The sequence below is a fragment of the Pararge aegeria genome, chromosome 10 (genome assembly GCF_905163445.1).
Source record: "Pararge aegeria chromosome 10, ilParAegt1.1, whole genome shotgun sequence".
NCBI lineage: Eukaryota > Metazoa > Arthropoda > Insecta > Lepidoptera > Nymphalidae > Pararge > Pararge aegeria.
In genome coordinates, this window is record NC_053189.1 from 18435147 (window position 1) to 18454261 (window position 19115).

The 19115-nt window shown below is 36.6% G+C and overlaps 1 protein-coding gene across 2 annotated transcripts; it reads left to right on the forward strand.

The window, feature by feature from the left end:
- The first annotated feature begins 373 nt into the window (after positions 1-373).
- LOC120626920 (DNA replication licensing factor Mcm3) lies at positions 374-18031 on the forward strand. 2 transcript variants are annotated; one of them, XM_039894722.1, is made up of 14 exons: positions 374-550; positions 636-913; positions 2238-2412; positions 3105-3343; positions 4428-4667; positions 6520-6684; positions 9499-9697; positions 10686-10834; positions 11430-11520; positions 11902-12117; positions 15116-15256; positions 16255-16365; positions 16750-16886; positions 17394-18031. In XM_039894722.1, exons 1-14 carry the CDS (start codon positions 479-481, stop codon positions 17593-17595), a joined length of 2415 nt encoding a protein of 804 aa, XP_039750656.1. In that variant the 5' UTR covers positions 374-478; the 3' UTR covers positions 17596-18031. The 2 variants fall into 2 exon arrangements, with proteins under 2 accessions (XP_039750656.1, XP_039750657.1); XM_039894723.1 differs by lacking the exon at positions 6520-6684.
- Positions 18032-19115: the final 1084 nt, after the last annotated feature.

Here is a 19115-nt window from a genome sequence, read left to right on the forward strand (position 1 = left end):
TGCTTTTTTTTCATAACAAGGCTCCAAGGCTTTTTGAGTTTGACAATGAGCTTTCCCAATGCTATTAATTATAAAAACCAATTATTAATAGATTTATAACTTATTGCTACGTTTTAGAGTTCCGATTTTTGAAGTAACATGGGCTTGTTTGATATTTTAGAAACAGATTCGATTATTTGGTCACCAATAGGCACCACTATGGCATATTGGCACGTATTTATACTAAGTAATAGAGTTTAATCTGCTATTAGCGTATTGGCACTACAAAAAGCCATAAATCAAAAGCAGAAGAAGAGTTCAATATGAGGTTAAAATGTGGGATCTGTGGTCTTGTAGGTTTATGTCACTTGACAGTTGACAATTGAAATTTGGCGCCAAAAGGCCAAAAGTTGCAAAGTTGTATCTCCAAACAATAGTTCAAAAAGATTAATATTTTCTAGTTTGTGTATCACTAAATTCATTTAAGTTAGAAAGAAATATGGAAGATGGTGATTTCGATCAACGTTTGAGGGATTTGCAGCGGGAGTACCTTGAATTTTTGGACGATGAAGTAAAGTTTTTTCATAACCTAACCTTACATGTGAATATTATTGTTGCTTACCTTTTCCAGATGTTATTTTATGGTTCCTTCACAGGAAGATCAAGGTGTTTACATGGAGAAAGTAAAACTAATGATAGGGGAACAAAGCAGACGACTCATTGTAAATATAAATGACCTTAGAAGAAAAAATCCTGAGAGAGCAAAAAATTTGTTGGAAACTGCCTTTGAAGAGCAGATCGCGTTCCAGAAAGCATTAAAAGAATACGTATCATCTATAGACCCTACTTATGCTAAGGAGCAAGAGGAGTTTTTTGTTGCTTTCTCAGGAAGCTTTGGTACAAAGCATGTTACACCAAGAAGCTTGACATCAAGGTGAGTCCAATGTTTACGTTCGGTGGTCCACTACCCTTTATTCTTATTTTTTATTGTTTTATTTACCTATTATCTCCTAGTACTTTTAACCTAAGGACTAACTGGATTTTCTAGTTACAAAACATGTATTTCCCGGGATTCAACTAGCTAAAGGAATTGGTGATTGCGACAACTCGAGGTGTATAAAGGACTTTAATAGCTGCAAAACAAAATCCTCCTTTCCTTTTTCACCTGTTGACCCTAATGCTCGTAATACATTTATCAAGTCACAAAACATTAAAAATTTATAAAAAAATAAATAATTCAAAATAATATATCAACATTTGCTTTTTATTTATAGTAATAATTGTTGGACCAAGCAGATGGGCCACCTGATGCTAAGTGAAAAACCATAGCCTATAAACCAAGCAACACTTTACAGGGCATGTAAGGAACACATCCTGCAAGATGCAGCCCTATAAACATCAACCTCAATCATCTGAAGCCTATTAACATCCCATTGCTGGGCATAGGCCTCTCATAGGAGAGATTTTTTAGAGCATGGACCCACCACACTGCTCCAATGCAGGTTGGTGGGCTGTTAAGTGCTGTTAAGACTCATGTGCCTACAATTTTACCGGCACTCACACCCTTCAGACTGAAACACAGCATTGCAACAATGCTTCTGAACATAATGTGAAATATAAATAATCACATTTCACATTTTTTTTATTTATTTAATAACAAGTACTACCACAGTAATTACATATTGTAATTACTGTGGTAGTACTTCCCTGGATGAGCTGTGTTACAACTTCTATAACATAAACTTGCTCATAACAAAAAATAATGGTTTGTAATATTGTAAAATAAGCAAGCAACTAGATCCGTTTTACACAAAACATTTGCAATGTGAGCGATTGAGTTAATCAGCTAACTGGTTTGTTGAATAGTAAAGAATATTGTTCTTTGCTGGAAATTGATTCTTTTTTGAAATACTACTTAAAATGCTCTTCGTTTTTATTCTATTACTGGTTATTACAAACAATTACTATTAAAGAGAAAAAAATAATAAAGTTTTAATAAACCAAAATTTGAATGAAAAAATAATGTTCCACTTTTCTTTGAAAAAATGTTTTATAACATATGAATGTTTTAGAGTTGTAAAGCTTATGCCCTGTACTATAATTCTATAATGGGGTAGAGTTCAATTTGTTGTTGTTCACCAATTCATAGGTTTAAAAAAGTTGTTTTTTTATGTTCTGTGTTTACTATTGGAGAGTATACAAGTTATTATTTATTTGTATACAAATAAATAATAACTTGTATACTCTGTAACTTGCAGGTACTTGGGCAACCTGATATGTGTGGAGGGCATTGTAACGAGGGTGTCCCTTGTGAGGCCTAAGGTGGTACGCAGTGTGCACTACTGTCCAACCACCAAGAAAGTTATGGAAAGAAAGTACACTGACTTGACATCCTTTGAGGCTTTTCCTACTACAGCTCTTTACCCTACAAAGGTAAAACTTAAATATTAATTCAACTGTGAGATGGTGATAACAAAAAAAAAAACTCAGTTAAGTCTGTTGTGGGCTCTTCTTAGACCAGGGCGTGTTTGGAACCCCCCTGGCTTTACTTTTAAGTTAACCAATACTGTTATTACCATCCCCTAACTTAAATGGTAACATATTATATGTTAATATGTTACCATTAAAGTTACATGAATTCAAACATTTTTTGTTTAAATTTTCATGTCTGTTCATTCTAATGTTGTACTGATTCAGTTATACCACTGTTACTACATCCTCAGATAAGGCATTCGGCAGGTGCATAACTCTATTGCTGATAAAGATAGAAGATAAATGATCATCATCGTCATCATCATCATCATATCAACTCATCACCGGCCCACTACAGGGCTCGGGTCTCCTCCAACAATGAGAAGGTTAAGGCCGTAGTCCACCACGCAGGCCCAGTGCGGATTGGTCAACTCCATAAACCTTTGAGAATGTCACGTAGAACTCTCACGCATGCAGGTTTTACTCACGATGTTTTCCTTCACCGTTGCAGCAAGTTATATTTTAATTACTTAAAATGCACATAACTTTGAAAAGTTAGAGGTGCGTGCTGGGAATCGAACTCTGCTCCCCAAAGTAAAGTTTCTTTGAAAACAAATATACTTATATGCTCTGAACTACATACACTCGTCCAGGATGACGACGGCAACCCCCTGGAGACGGAGTACGGCCTGTCGCGGTACAAGGACCACCAGACGCTGACGCTCCAGGAGATGCCGGAGCGCGCGCCAGCGGGGCAGTTGCCGCGAAGCGTGGACGTGGTGTGCGACGACGACCTGGTGGACGCGTGCAAGCCGGGCGACCGCGTGCAGGTGGTGGGCAACTACCGCTGTCTGCCCAACAAGCAGGGCAGCTTCACCGCCGGCACCTTCAGGTGACTTACAATAAGAGATCAGCTGGCGGTTTAATAGATTATTTGAGAGCTTTCGCTGATGCTATATCATTTCTTGTGCTCTTTGTCTTTTGATGTTTATCCAGTCTATTCTTAACCTGATTCAGTGATTCTGCAGTCACTACATCTTCAGGCAAGGCATTTCACATTTGTGTATCTCTATTTCTTATAAAATACTTGGAAGGATTAGACGATGCCTGCTGATATTCAAGTTTGAGACAATAGCCCCTTAATCTGATAAACTTTAAAATGTTAAAATAGCCAATACCAATGGCGTGTATAGAGGGTATGCACAGGGTATGCAGATGATATAATATGAAGAAAATCCCCAGTACGAGTTACAAATACTTAAGGGTAGGGTTTTTATAACTCTTACAATGCCTATCCTTAAGTATTTACGAGTGGCATAGTGGGCGGTATCCCTGCTTTCTTTACCCAAGGCTGTGGGTTCGATTCCCACAACTGGAAAAATGTTAGTGTGATGAACATTAATGTTTTTCAGTGTCTGGGTGTTTATCATATTGTACATGGTACTAAAATATAGTACCACAAGCTGCGATTACTTTGGGGCTAAATGGGATTTTCGTTTATATAATTAATAAATAATACAAAATTCAAGTTTCATTTATTTCAAGTACGCCTAATATAAGCACTTTTGAAACGTCAAATCTGCCTGTTTGTAGTGACTCTACCACCTGAAGTATGAAAGCGGAGCCGGATGCTTCCAAGCAATCTTGTCATTAAAAAATTCATCAATTGTATAGTAACCTTGCTGTAAAATGTGTTTTAACACATTCTTTAAACTTATGCATTCGTAGGTCCAAAATTACCTTAGGAATCATATAATAAAAGCGTATACTCAATCCAACGAATGTGTTCTGTACGTTTCGACGATATGCAGATGTGACTATTTTATAACCATTTCTTGTAAATCGACTGTTCGAAAAATATATGTATATATCTATCACTATGTCCAGCATTGTACGTCCATCGTTTGGCATGATGATGACCATTGTTTTGACATGTACTTTCAAAATACGATCTAATCAATACTGAATTGTTTTAGAACAATCCTCATAGCAAACAACGTAACGCAGATCAACAAGGAAATGAACTTGAACATCACAAGAGAGGATATCAAACTATGCAAAAACTTGGCAAAACGGACCACAATGGATATGTTTGAACTGCTCAGTAAATCATTGGCGCCGTCCATACATGGTCACGATTACATAAAGAAGGCAATTCTCTGCCTACTACTGGGTGGGATGGAGAAGATACTGCCCAATGGCACAAGACTCAGAGGGTAAGTTTGCACATTAGCAGGGTATCTTTTAGAACAGCACGGCTAGCATGGGTAAGAGACAATTATGTCCCAGGGTAAAGGATACAAATTTATCTTCTCCCACAGCTTTATCAACTCTCAGAGCACTAGTGCAAGTGGAAATATAATACATGTAATGTAATGTAGGTAATATATACACACTCACCACACTCACACACACACACACACACACACACAACCACGCACACACACACTCATATGTATAAAACGTTCAAAATATGAAACCTAGTACAAATATGATTACCAGCATTCATTTTTTTTGTGTTTTAAACAAGCCATATTTATAAGGAGAGCACTGTCGCCTATAACACAGGTTTATACCTAGCTTAGGGACAGTTGATTTCTGTATATCTATGTAAATTATAACATTAATATAAGTTATACCTATTGTGCAGATGTAATTCAAATTCAAAATTTCTTTATTCATGTAGGCCTATCACAGGCACTTATGAAGCGTTCATACATATTTGTTTACATAATTGTAAGGGGATGGTGATAACTTCGTTCGCCAACTTAAATCTAAAGCTACGAGGGTTCCAAACGCGCCCTGGTCTAAGAAGAGCCCACAACAAACTTAGCCGGGTAAATTAATTTTTTTGTTATCCAGTAAATTCACCATCTTGCAGTAAATTTAAATTAAGCTATGAAGCTAGAGCAATTCACACCCAAGCTTTTTTATCGTTTAAATAATCCTTAATGTTATAATAGGATTTTTCTGTAAGCTTACGTTTTATATAAACTTTGAACTTATTGAGAGACAACTCAAAGATTTCATTTGGTAATTTGTTATAAAATAATATACAATTGCCCTTGAATGAATTGGCAATTTTGTGTAGCCTAGTAAACTGCACAACGAGTTTATTTTTGCTTCTAATATTTATATTGTTAATGTAAATTGTACCTATGTTTTATTGAACAATAAACAATTATTATTATTATTATTATTATTTAATGTGTAACAATATAGGGGGGTTAACTTCTCCTATTCCATGTTCCCATGCTTTAGCAAGTGGTCACGTTAATTAAATCCTTTGTCACGGGATATAATATTTCTCTCCTGTCTGTGCTAGCCCTGCAGGTTGACAACCTTTTTTTTTGATGTGAAACATCTATAGGCGGAGGGTAAACCTGATTTCGAAAATTTTGACCGGGGGATGCTTTATAACCGATACTAAGTCCATGACAGATTTTTATTTAATTTTTGCCTGTCTGTCCGTCTCTCTGTCCGGGCATCACGTGAAAACTACTGAACGCTTTTAAATTGTAACGGAGATGTCTCTTAAAAAGTTCAAAGTTTGTATTAAACGTAAGCTTATAGAAAAGTCCTATTATAGTATAAGGACTATGTAAACGATAAAAAAGCTTGGGTATAAATTATTGCTCTAACCAGGTTGCTCTTCTAATAATTTAAAATGACATTGTGAGATGGTGATAACAAAAAAAAACACCCAGTTAATTTGTTGTGGGCTTTTTCTTAGACCAGGACGCGTTTGGAACCCTCGTAGCTTTAGTTTTAAGTTTACGAATGTGGTTATCGCCATCATCTCACTACCGTGTAATTCTTATGTACGCATCAAAAGTGCCACCTATGGCCACTTGAATAAAGATATTGTTGACTTTGACTTTGAATAAAATTTGGTATATTTGTAGCTGATATTCCGGGTCAACACATAAGATACTTTTAAACTCGATAAACAACACAATAGTTAATTTATTGTTTCCTCGGGAAAATGGGAAGAAATTTTTTATCAATTTAACTTCATAGCTCCGTTAAATTTGAAATACGATGATGATGATGACGCGTGGTGTTCAGTGACATCAACATTCTCCTGATCGGCGACCCGTCGGTGGCCAAGTCGCAACTGCTGCGCTACGTGCTGATGACGGCGCCGCGAGCCATCACCACCACGGGCCGCGGCTCGTCCGGCGTGGGGCTGACAGCCGCCGTCACCACCGACCCCGACACCGGCGACCGCAGGTATGGACCGCAGAAAACCTAACCTCCATAATGCTAGAGGCATCAGAGAAATGGGAATCTATTAAAAAATACTTGGAAGAGATAATAAAAGTAAAGGAAAGGGACGAAAGAGAAGGAAGGTAGGACAACGACGTTAGTGGTAGGCCAAATGGCAGGTACACTAACGTTTAGAAGGCAGGAGGGGTTTTTAGTCGGTAGGAGTCCGGCACTATTCATAGGGATGTCCATGAGGATTTTCTCCTCCTAATATAAAAAAAAAAAAAAAAAGGTATGGACCGTGTTCACAATCATGTGATGTGTGATATGGATGGAAACGTCTGCATTAAATGATTATTATTCATTTAATGCAGACGTTTCCATCCATAGATTGTTAGTACATTAGTTACAATTTTTCCTTAACCACTAAGTTAGTATTGATTAGTTTAAATAATAAAAATAAATAAAAAATAAACAACATCACACTCGCCCGATTGCTACTCTCACACAGTGGCACAGTATAGGGCAGTCGAATCTGGCAGCAAATACCTTTAGAATGCCGTAGTCGCTGGTACGTAAACGTTGTAGAAGAGGTTGCTTTGTTACGCATTATGGCAAAAAAGTCATTTGTTGCTGCGTCTGCGAACGTTTAAGAGGCGCTACTAAAAGCGTTGTTATATTGAACACGCAGGGCATTGTAAGCCCGGCGCGTAAAAGTCATCCACAGTCCACCGGTATAAAAACACTGACATAACGCTTTAAATAAAGTACTCTTCACGTTTGCTGTGCACTGGCGAATCTGCTGAATAATCATAATCATAGTCAATTATTGCAAAATACACGTCAATAAGGTTTTACATGTTGGTTTAAGGTACAGTGTATTGCCAGTAATTTGGCATGCAATGTTACAAAATAGACGCCTTTTATATGTTAAGTAACTTTCATTTCTTTATTAATAAACCAACGAAAAATATATTTTTGTAGGGAAATAATTATTACAAACTAAAATTAATATCTATCTATATATATTAAAATGAATCGATACTTGTCACGTCATCACGCGTGAACGGCTGGACCGATTTCACTTTTTTTTTTGTTGTGTTTGTTATTGTCAGAAGGTTCTTTAAAAACTTTAAAAAAAAAATTCAAAAACTTGCGCGGAAAATTCGAAAATTTAAGAATCCTTATTTAAGATCTAATCTAACCTTAGCACTTTGGACAATATAAGCTTTTTTAATATAACATTACATTGACAGAGGATGTAAAAAAACTGAATATCGTTTAAAACGAATGCTTCGATCGAAGTTATTTTATAATTCATTTACTATTTCCCACAAAAATAATGTAATAAAACTGAATTTCTTAGTGTACATCACGCCTAATATTTAAAAGTTCAATTTAATATGGAGTTTTGGTGAGTTTGGATAGAAAAACATGAACGTTACTAACATAACAAGTGATATACTCGGTTATAAAGAAGAATACAATAGTTTGCGTTTTTAAAAAGCCAGCAATTAGACGTACAAACTTAAGTCGCAAAACTCGCAATACTGCGAGTCTAAAAATACACAAGAGCAAGTCAAACTGACGAGCAACGCGAAGCGCGGGATAAAGTTGCGATGCAGGATTTTTGTGGCGCCATCTAGTTATGTAATGTGGAGACCGCTACACGTACCATCCTTCTAATATTATAAATGCCAAAATTCAAAATTCAAAATTCAAAATTCATTTATTTCAAGTAGGCCTAATATAAGCACTTTTGAAACGTCAAGTCTGTCTGTTTGTAGTGATTCTACCACCGGTTCGGAAGGCAGATTCTACCGAGAAGAAGCCGGCAAGAAACTCAGCAGTTGCTCTTTTCCAACATCAACAATTTACATTTTGTATTTTAACATTCATTTTTCTATCTTGTGAGAGCTGAAAGCGGAGCCGGATGCTTCCAAGCAACCTTATCAATAAAAAATTCATCAAAGTTTGTGAGGATGGATGTATGGATGTGTATGTATGTGTATTAGTATGTTATCATTATTGTATGTATCAACTACAATAATGATAACATACTAACTCAGTATACCGCGTAGTATAATAGTAGGTACTATGCTAGGCATAGCTAGCCACGATGATTAATATGTTAGGATCAGATCTTTTCTAGCTTCTCGATTGATTGATAAATTCAAATTTTCTTTATTGATGTAGGCCTATCACAGGCCCTTATGAAGCGTTGATACGTATATGTTAACATTATTGGAAGGGGATGGTGATATCTTCGTTCGCCAACTTAAACCTAAAGCGACGAGGGTTCCAAGCGTGCCCTGGTCTAAGAAGAGCCCAATACAAACTTAGCCGGGTAATTTTTTTGTTATCACCACCTCACGGTAAATATTAAGCTAAGTTAGAGCAATTCACACCCAAGCCTTTTTATTGTTTAAGTAATCCTTAAAATTATAATAGAATCTTTATGTAAGCTTTAATATTAACTTTGAACTTATTGAGAGGCATTTCAAAGATTTCATTCGGTAATTTGTTATAAAATAATATACAAAGAAAAAATAATATACAATTGCTTTAACAATTTTATGTAGCGTTTTCTTTATTATCCACTACAAGTGAGCCCTTGACTGCAATCTCACCTGGTGGTAAGTGATGATGCCGTCTAAGATGTTAGCGGGCTAACCTGTTGGGGAGTATGGTAGTCATACCCCTAATCATTTTCTACTTGCATCGCACCGGAACACTAAATTGCTTAGCGGCACGTCTTTGTCGGTAGGGTGGTAACTAGCCAGACCAAACCAGCTAGATATTAATATAATTAAAACTTGCATACTACGAACTCGTCAGGCTGGAGGCGGGCGCCATGGTGCTGGCGGACCGCGGCGTGGTGTGCATCGACGAGTTCGACAAGATGTCGGACATCGACCGCACCGCCATCCACGAGGTCATGGAGCAGGGCCGCGTCACCATCGCCAAGGCGGGCGTGCACGCGTCGCTCAACGCGCGCTGCGCCGTGTTGGCGGCCGCCAACCCCGTGTACGGCCGGGTGAGTGCGCAACCCACCCGCTACAACTGCTTGTGTCATGCACATTCATATCGACCCTTTATTTTTTTTTTTAAACGAGGAGGAAAAAATCCCTTCGGACTTCTGCCATGTCGACCCTGCTTTCAGAGTCCAAATCCGTGGGTTCGATTCCCACAACTGGGCAATGTTTGTGTGATGAACATGAGTGTTTTTCAGTGACTGGGTGCTTATCTTATTTTCTAATTCAATTAATTGTTATTTTAATATTAATTTTCACTTTCGTTACATGAAAAGTTCCATAATGTACCATTTTTCACAAATAGCCTTTATTCGCAAAATCTGTTCTTAATGTGATCTCATTTTAAGTAAAACAAATGAAACTTTAAATAACAAAAGAAGTGTAAGAAATTTAAAAATAAGACCTTTTTTTTAAATTATGGACCTTTTTTCTGTGTTCCGCTAAATATGCCGGTGTGTATATTCTAAGTATTTATGTATTATTTATTTTTTTATTTATTTAACTCTTTATTTGTACACCACAATGAAGTTACGAAAAAAAAACAATAGAAATACAAAGACAGAGGTAGAATACAAAAGGCGGCCTTATCGCTTAGTAGCGATCTCTGCCAGGCAACCTATATATATTCTAAGTATCTATAACACAAGCTACGCTTAAATTGGGGCTAGATGGCGATGTGTGTATTGTCGTAGAAAAAAAAACATTGTCCAGTTGTGGGAAACGAACCGACGGCCTTGGACTGAGAAAGCAGGGTCGCTACGGCCAAAACTAAAAACTTAAAACTGCGCCAATCGGCCGTCAAAGGTGTTTGTGTGATGAACATGAATGTTTTTCAGTGTCTGGGTGTTTATCTATATATCATATGTGTATTCATAAAATTATTCATCAGCTATCTTAGTACCACACAAGCTACACTTACTTTGGGACTAGGCGTTGTGTGTATTGACGTAGTAAATTTACTATTATTATTATTATTATTATCATCCCCAGTACGACCAGTACAAAACCCCGATGGAGAACATCGGGCTACAAGATTCGCTGCTCTCGCGTTTCGACCTTCTGTTCGTGATGCTGGACATCGCGGACGCCGACCATGACAACCTCATCTCGGAGCACGTCCTGCGGATGCACAGATACAGGTAATGTGCGTAAATTGCGTGGGCTAGATGGAAGACAAGGTATTCGGCAAATAACTTTTTATCTCGTGCGTGGCATTGCTTTCCAACAGCAAATATTTTGAGACGGACATTTTTTTCATGTCAAAATTAGCACTTTTAGGAAATTTACTTATTTAAATATATTTATTATTTAGTTAAAGTTTTTGTTCTTCTTTTTTGTTTTAATTTAATGGTAATTGGTAGGTCCTAAGCAATTGTGGTTAATGTTATCGTATATATAAAACTAAGTTGTTGAAACTTATGTGATATAAAAATACGGCATTACTTTTATGTGTAAAAGTACTGTTTGTTTCCCTTGAAAAGCTAATAAGTAAAAAAATAAAACTAAAAAAAACTCGGTTGCATGCAGGTTTCCTTATGATGTTTTCCTTAACCATTAAGTCAAGTTATATTTAAATGCTTAAATTAAGTTAAAAATCCACATAACTAAGAAGCCTAGCCCACTTGCACCGTTACTTTGCCGAATCCCATGATGACATGTTGTCATGTGTTTAGTTTATATCATTAAAAACTTCCTTTTCTTCCTCTCGTTAGTTAATTTAATTCTTAATTTCAGAAATCCAAAAGAGCAAGACGGAGAAGTTCTTCCGATGGGCTCATTAGTGGAAATGCTCTCAACCGAGAACCCGGACAATGATGAAGTAGAGGTATGAAGAAAGAGATTTATATAAAGGCTTATAACAGCAAATCATTCTCTGCGTCGAAATATGTCAATAACACTTCCCAGTACTGTTATTCGTATTTTGCATTTCATTGGCTAAATATCAATATCGATTTATTTAGTAATAATTGACAAACCAAGCAGATCATCTGCCATCTTAGTACCCATAACCAAAGCTACGCTTACTTTGGGGCTAGATGGCACTGTGTGTATTGTTTTAATATACTTCTTAATTATCTGTTACATTCCTTAGTCTCGAGGAAGATTCCTTGCCAAAGCCCGAGGGGGCCCGCAAACAAAAGATATTTACTTCTAATTGGACTGAATTCGGTATTAAGAAACGTATTTTCATTTGTTTCTTTTACAGGACACAAACGAGTCGATATACGAGAAGTACGACCCGCTCCTGCACGGCAAATCCCGCAGCAAGAAGGACCAGATCCTGTCCACGAAGTTCATGAGGAAGTACATACACATCGCGCGCCTGATGAAGCCCAAGCTGACCCAGGAGGCCTGCGACACCATCGCCGACGAATACTCCAAGCTCCGGAACCAGGATATGATGGACAGCGATGTGGCCAGGGTATAAAAGTTTTCCATACTTTCAAAACCATATAGCATTTTTTAAACTTACCTCTTGGATACATTTTAAACCTCGGAAATGGCAGAAAATCACTAGGGATGGTATAAACAGAATTACGAAATAATATTGAAGGATGCAAAAGTATATTTCATAAAAAATCACCTTGTAAAAATAATAAACCAAAATAAGCTTATTTATTATTCCATACAAACGAATTTAAAACATTTTAATTGTTTACTTATGACAACCCTATTGAAGATAAAATACCGACACGCGCATAGTACCTTTGCTACGCGAATCGTGCCTAATAAATTGAACATGATTTCAATTTTGCATTTAATGTTAGGTCTGTATCTGATCTTTTTCATTAAAAACTATGGCAGTGGTTTACTCAAAAACTATTAGGTTTTCGGTTTTACAGATCACAATACATACATAAGTCTCAGACACAGTACATAATCTACTTCTAAAGCCTGTGTTCATTTACACGTTATATAAGGGGATATTAGAGATTACACCTCTTTCATGTTTATGAATAACTAGCGTACCCAGCCCGCTTCGCCGGGCTTGATTTTGCTTTATTTTATTTAAACAATAAACTTACATCATTAAATATTTAATTGAAGTCTCATAATATAGTAAATCATTTATTTCTCTCCGTATTCATTCTCTTCTAATCTCTTCTCGAGCGGGTGAAGATCATTATCTACACCCATGTACACCCAGCAATAGAATATGATCATAGTAAATAAAAACTGTATTTGACAGTTTGACAGTTCAAAAATAGGAGTGCTCCGATCGTCACCAAACTTAACAGGATTACTCGCCAGGTCAATACGGAGATTCCCTGAAAGTTTCATTGAAATTGGTCCAGCCGTTTCGGAGCCTATACGGAACATACCCACACACTTTCTCTTTTATAAGTCAAGTCAAGTCAAAAATATCTTTATTCAAGTAGGCCCACAGGTGGCACTTTTGATGCGTACATAAGAACCACACGGTAGTGAGATGATGGCGATAACCACATTCGTAAACTTAAAACTAAAGCTACGAAGGTTCCAAACGCGTCCTGGTCTAAGAAGAAGCCCACAACAAACTTAGCCGGGTGTTTTTTTTTTTTTTGTTATCACCATCTCACAATGTCATTTTAAATTATTAGAAGAGCAACCTGGTTAGAGCAATAATTTACACCCAAGCTTTTTTATCGTTTACGTAGTCCTTTATACTATAATAGGACTTTTCTAAAAGCTTACGTTTAATACAAACTTTGAACTTTTTATGAGACATCTCCAAGATGACAATTGGTAGTTTATTGTAGAATTGTATGCAATTTCCTTTAAACGAATTATGAATTTTATGTAACCTAGTATATTGCACTGTAAGTTTATTCTTACTTCTAATGTTTAAATTATTGCAGTCACATATTTTCTTAAATTTAGAAATGTTTTTATGAACGTACATTAAATTTTCAAATATGTACTGACTATAAACTGTCATTATTTTAAAATCTTTAAATTTATCTCTCAATGACTCTCTCGGACCCATTTTGTAGATAGAACGAACAGCCCTCTTCTGCAGCACGAAAATAGTCCTAATATCAGCAGCATTACCCCAAAGTAAAATTCCATATGACATAATGCTGTGAAAGTAACTAAAATATACCAGTCTCGCAGTTTCTACGTCGGTCATATGGCGTATCTTCTTTACCGCATAGGCAGCAGAACTAAGCCTGTTCGATAAATTATTTACATGAGGGCCCCATTGAAGTTTAGAATCTAACGTTATTCCTAGAAAAACTGTCGTATATATATAGATGGTAGCATATATTAACTAGTGGTAGTGCTTTTAAGCGGCACAATGTATGATGTGTTCCTACATGTCATCAACTTGAGGAGTAGGTGGTAAGCCTCTCAAGTCATGTGCCTGTTATTATACTATAACTCTCTTCAGACTGGAACACAGCATATGCTGCTTAGCGGCAGTAATAAGCAAGGCGGTAGTACTTCTGTCACTAAAAGCTACTACTACTATTTTGTTTGAAAGGAATGAATGAATGAATGAATGAATACACTTTTATTGTTTACCACAGATAAAATTTACAGAGATACAAATACACAATAAGGTAGAACGTACAATTTTGCGGCCTTACCGCTAAATAGCGAACTCTTCCAGGCAACCAAAGGCATACAAGAAAATCCTATACGAAATTAGTAGGTGGTACAACAAAAATTAGTGAAATATTAGGATTTTAAACTATATTAACATAAAATAAACATAAAACATAGTACATATTAAACATAACATATTAAAGATATAAAGATAAAGGAAATAGTATGAAAGCCTAATTGTACAAATTAATTACTTTAAAGAAACTTTATGAATAGACTATGGCCAAAACCCTGTAGCCTAAAAACAAGATTTGCTCGCTCGCACTGTAGGAGTCGTTTTCGAAATAAAATGTATCTTATCTGCGTTGTATTAAAACTCAAATTTGACTACAATTCTTTTAATCACTTAAACGTTAAACAAAAATGACTATATACATGATTCGCGACTTTAAATGATCGAAGGTGCGCTGAAAGGCGCGCCTGGTTGAGGGAGAGCACCAACAGCATCCTAATGATGACTGCTAGCAGGTTGGACTGCTGGTATGTGAGTTACTGCTGTTCTATATCATTTACAAATATTGTGCATTTGTTTTTTTATTATCTTTTAAGTAATATAGAAATAATGTTTTTTTTACTAACAAAAAAAAAATATGAGTCTTGGTGCCTGAAGTTGCTAGAGATGAATATATAGTTGATTTTTATGGCCTGTACAAAGAAACTTCATCGGACTTTGATATCATAATTAGAATAATTTATTCGGAAATGAGATTCTTCGGCTTTTATTTTCTATTAGGCTTAGAGGTAGTATAAGTTTTTTTGAAGGGTCATTTTGGCAAACACGTCAGCTGGGTCGTTAGTGGGTCGGTGGTGACGTGTTAATGTTCTTGCAGACGCAGCCGGTGACGGCGCGAACGCTTGAGACGCTGATCCGCTTGGCGAGCGCGCACGCCAAGTGCCGGCTCAGCTTCCAAGTCACACAGGACGACGCGCTGGCCGCCATCGAGCTGGTGCACTACGCGTACTTCAAGAAGGTGACACGCGAAGCTATTTCGTTCAAACGATTTGACCACCTTGCCTGGTATAAAACAAACTTAATGATTTCACTTTTTAACCCCCTACGCCAAAAAGTCTGAGTTTAACGTGTCTGTGTGTGTGTGAGAACGGATGAGCCTTGAGCCGAAATAGCCGGGAATGTTCTCAGCTATGTTTGATCGGTCCAAGATGGCCGCCGCCACTAAATGGTATTGCTTTTTTTTTTCAACTCCCTAATATGGGTATCAAGTGAAAGAGTTGGACTAGTAGAATGATATACACGATATTGAAAGTCGGGGGTTATAAATTTTTGTTTTGATTTTTGGAATTTATATTAAAATACTCGTTTGCCATAAATAATACAGTCCAGTCGTATGTTAAAACGGGTTCATCACCTCGTTTGGTGGCGACATTTCCTCGCGGAAATAAAAAGAATTTGTCAGTGCAGCAAGACAGTTCAAACTTTAAGATTTCACTATTTAACATGATTCTTCTGATAATTTTAGTACCCGCATAATTTTAGTATACAGATTCAAAACTCACAGGATATACAATTAACTGTTCATGAGCTACTTCCAATGTATGCTTTGTGGATTATAATTTTTCCTTTTTTCGACATTTTATTGACACTATGACACAAAAATTACATTCTTCTGGGCAGAAGAATGTAATTTTGACTTTTTTATCGTCAACCAGTTTAATAAACTCTCCCACTATTGTTGCACGAGTGGAAATAGTATCTTAATAATATACATGTAATAATAAACGGGCGTAAACTTCTATCCCCTGTTGCCGTGCTTTAAAAGGTGGACTGATACTGACGCGTCGCCAGTAACAAACGAGTATTCGCGTACAATTTTTTCATTTACTTCATGGTCATTTTAATTTTATCCCTTGCCAGGGGATATAATTTTTTCTCTTACCTGTGCTAGCCGTTAAACTACATTACAGTTACAATATAACTGCATTAGAATTTACAGTCATAATTATAAATCAGGTGCTGTTGAAAGAGAAGCGCCGCAAACGACGCGCATCCTCGGGCGACGAGGCCAACGGGTCTGAAGCGGAACAGCCCTCGCAGCCCAGGCCTAAGAAAACCAGGCGAACGGTGAGTGTGATAAAAATAGCAGTTATCTACAAATTCAGCCTTACATACTTTTTTTTCTTTACCCCCTGTACAAAGTAGCCTCGAACAGGCCTTTGTCTCCAAATTTAGACTTTCAAACTTTCAAACAACAGTCAGGTGGCAGATATTCAACATGTTTTTGGCTTCAATCTTTCAAACAATCAAGATAATATAAATGTATGTATAAAAAAAAAAAGTATAATACTACACACCGATGAATTTGAAATCAAAGCTGGCCGCCGCCAAAACATGGCTAATTCCTTTTTTCAACGGGTATCAATGTGTCCGGGGATTTTTAATATAAAAAGATTAAATTTTTATTTAATTTTTTAACCCAACTTATTCCATTCACCCATATTTGTTAAGGAGGGTCAGAGGCAGGACCCTTACGAGTTCTCATCGGACGAGGAGACGGAGCCGGTACTGAGAGCGGCGCATTCCTCACAGCCGGAGCCCTCGCAAAGGACCACCAGGTCAACACAGAAAACCATTGACCCCAATCGGTAAGTTCTATTATAATACATTAAAATATTAAATAATTTTTTAGCTTAGGTAAAAATAATAAACCATAGAAGGAATAAGTTTACACTTATTTTTATACTCTCGGCAACGGGGATAGGTAAAAGTTTACGCCATGTATATTATTTCCATTCGTGCAACAATGCTTGGAGAGTTTATTAAACTGGGAGACGATAAAAAGTCCTCTCCCTAAGGAGAAATATTACATTCAGAAAAATGGCGTCAAAATGTCAAAAAAAGGAAAAACTATAATTCCCAAACCATACATTGGAAGTAGCTTCCATCGACCCCAATCGGTACGTTCTAGTATATTCATATGATACATTAAAATATTAAATATTTTTTTAGCTTGGTAAAAAATAATAAACCATAGAGTTCTTGTATTCTACAAGAATAACTTTACTCTTATTCTTATTCTCTATCTGTCTCAGGCTACTTTTGAGAAGTTTCACTTCTGCCGTGTGTAAAATGCATTGGATTATTTTTTCTAGACTGGCGCAGTTCAAATCGACCCTGCAACAGATGTTCCGCGAGCAGCGTGTCAACAACCTGCCCCTGGATCGCATCACCGCGAGCCTAAACGAGAAGTTCTGCCACGAGGTGTTCTCCGCAGACGAGGTCGACGCGGCCTTGCAGCGCATGACGGCGGACAACCAGGTCATGATGGCGGACGACATGGTTTTCCTTATATAGTTCGTTTAAATGCAAAATACCACCACCGCACTGCGACCCTCGCATTCGTCACAGGGTGTTTTACCGCATAGAAACTTTACTGATGTGCTCTGATACATAACGCATAATTTAACGGCAACAGCTGCTCATCACAATTATTGGTTGTATGCAATTAAAAGATATAAAGTCCGCAATCTGTCACTGGTGTTTGCTACAGGGTGCACTTGTGCACCGCATTGAAACGAAGCTGAAATGTGAAACGCTGCGAATAATTTCTGTTGCTACCCGATTTAGATTATTTTATATAGCGTCATACAAAAAGCTAAATTGCAGCGACAGTTTCATAGTCACCGCAAATTTTATATGGAGGGTTCATTCGCTTTTAAGAAAATAGTGCGTTATCATTGTTGTGTTGTAATATATTTAAAAAAAAAAGTATTATCTTACAAAAAAGAATAATTTTTACTCCAATTTTTTTTTTTGGTAAAATATAACTTTTACTCCAATGTGTGTTTGATACACCTTTTATTTTACTATCTTCTGATCGCGAATAGATTTCAGCAGATTGTCACTGAATAAAAGGGTTTTCTTGTAAGAAACAAATAGTCATAACTGTGAGTGACGAAAATGTAACCTTTCCACCGATAACTTTTGTTATATAAACAAAGAAATGCAAATCTTTGTTTCATTCAATCATAGAATTAAGTATCGATGTACAAATATTAATACTGCTAAGACTTTTGTTAGTTTGTAGTCTGCGTTTTATAGATTGTGGAGAAGTATGATTTATTTTCTCAGAAATGTGCCTTGAGAATTGTTTGTGATAATTCTTATTTTACAAACCTGTAGATTATAAGAATCGTAATTGATAAAGTGATTTTTGATACAACTCTTTTGTTTTATTAATTATTAGCTGTTGCCCGCGGTATTTTCTGCGATTAATAAATATTTTTTTTAATTCCACCTAAATAAAAACCAATAATTGATTTCAAATTTGTTTATTTTAATGTTTTACGCGTGTGTGTGTGTGTAAGAGACAGAGTTTACGTGTGTATGTACTCACACACACACGTAAAGACTACGAATAATAGATATACTTCAAATATTTTTTTAAAACAAGAATGGTAGTCATACCCCTTAGTTTCTATGCGACATCGCATCGAAACACTAAATCGCTTAGTAGCACGTCTGCGTCTAGACCAAACCATAGATAATTCAGAAATTATTAATTTCCAAATTGCCGGGATTCGAACCCGGGACCTCCTACTTAAATTCATATCGCCACCGTTGCGCCAGGGAGGAAGTCATAAAGGTTTTTAAATATCTAAATGAGCTTTCTTATTCGTTTGGATACTAGCTCGATATAGGAAAACCAAGTCAATTTACTGGGATAAAAAGTAGCTTATGTCCTATCAACTAACTTTATGCCAACAATTAGGTTGAATTGTTAGTTAGGGCGTAAAGTAAGGACAAAAAAACGAACACACTTTCATGCCTGATAAAAAACAATGGTCCAAGTTGCGGCGCGCTTGCAAACATGG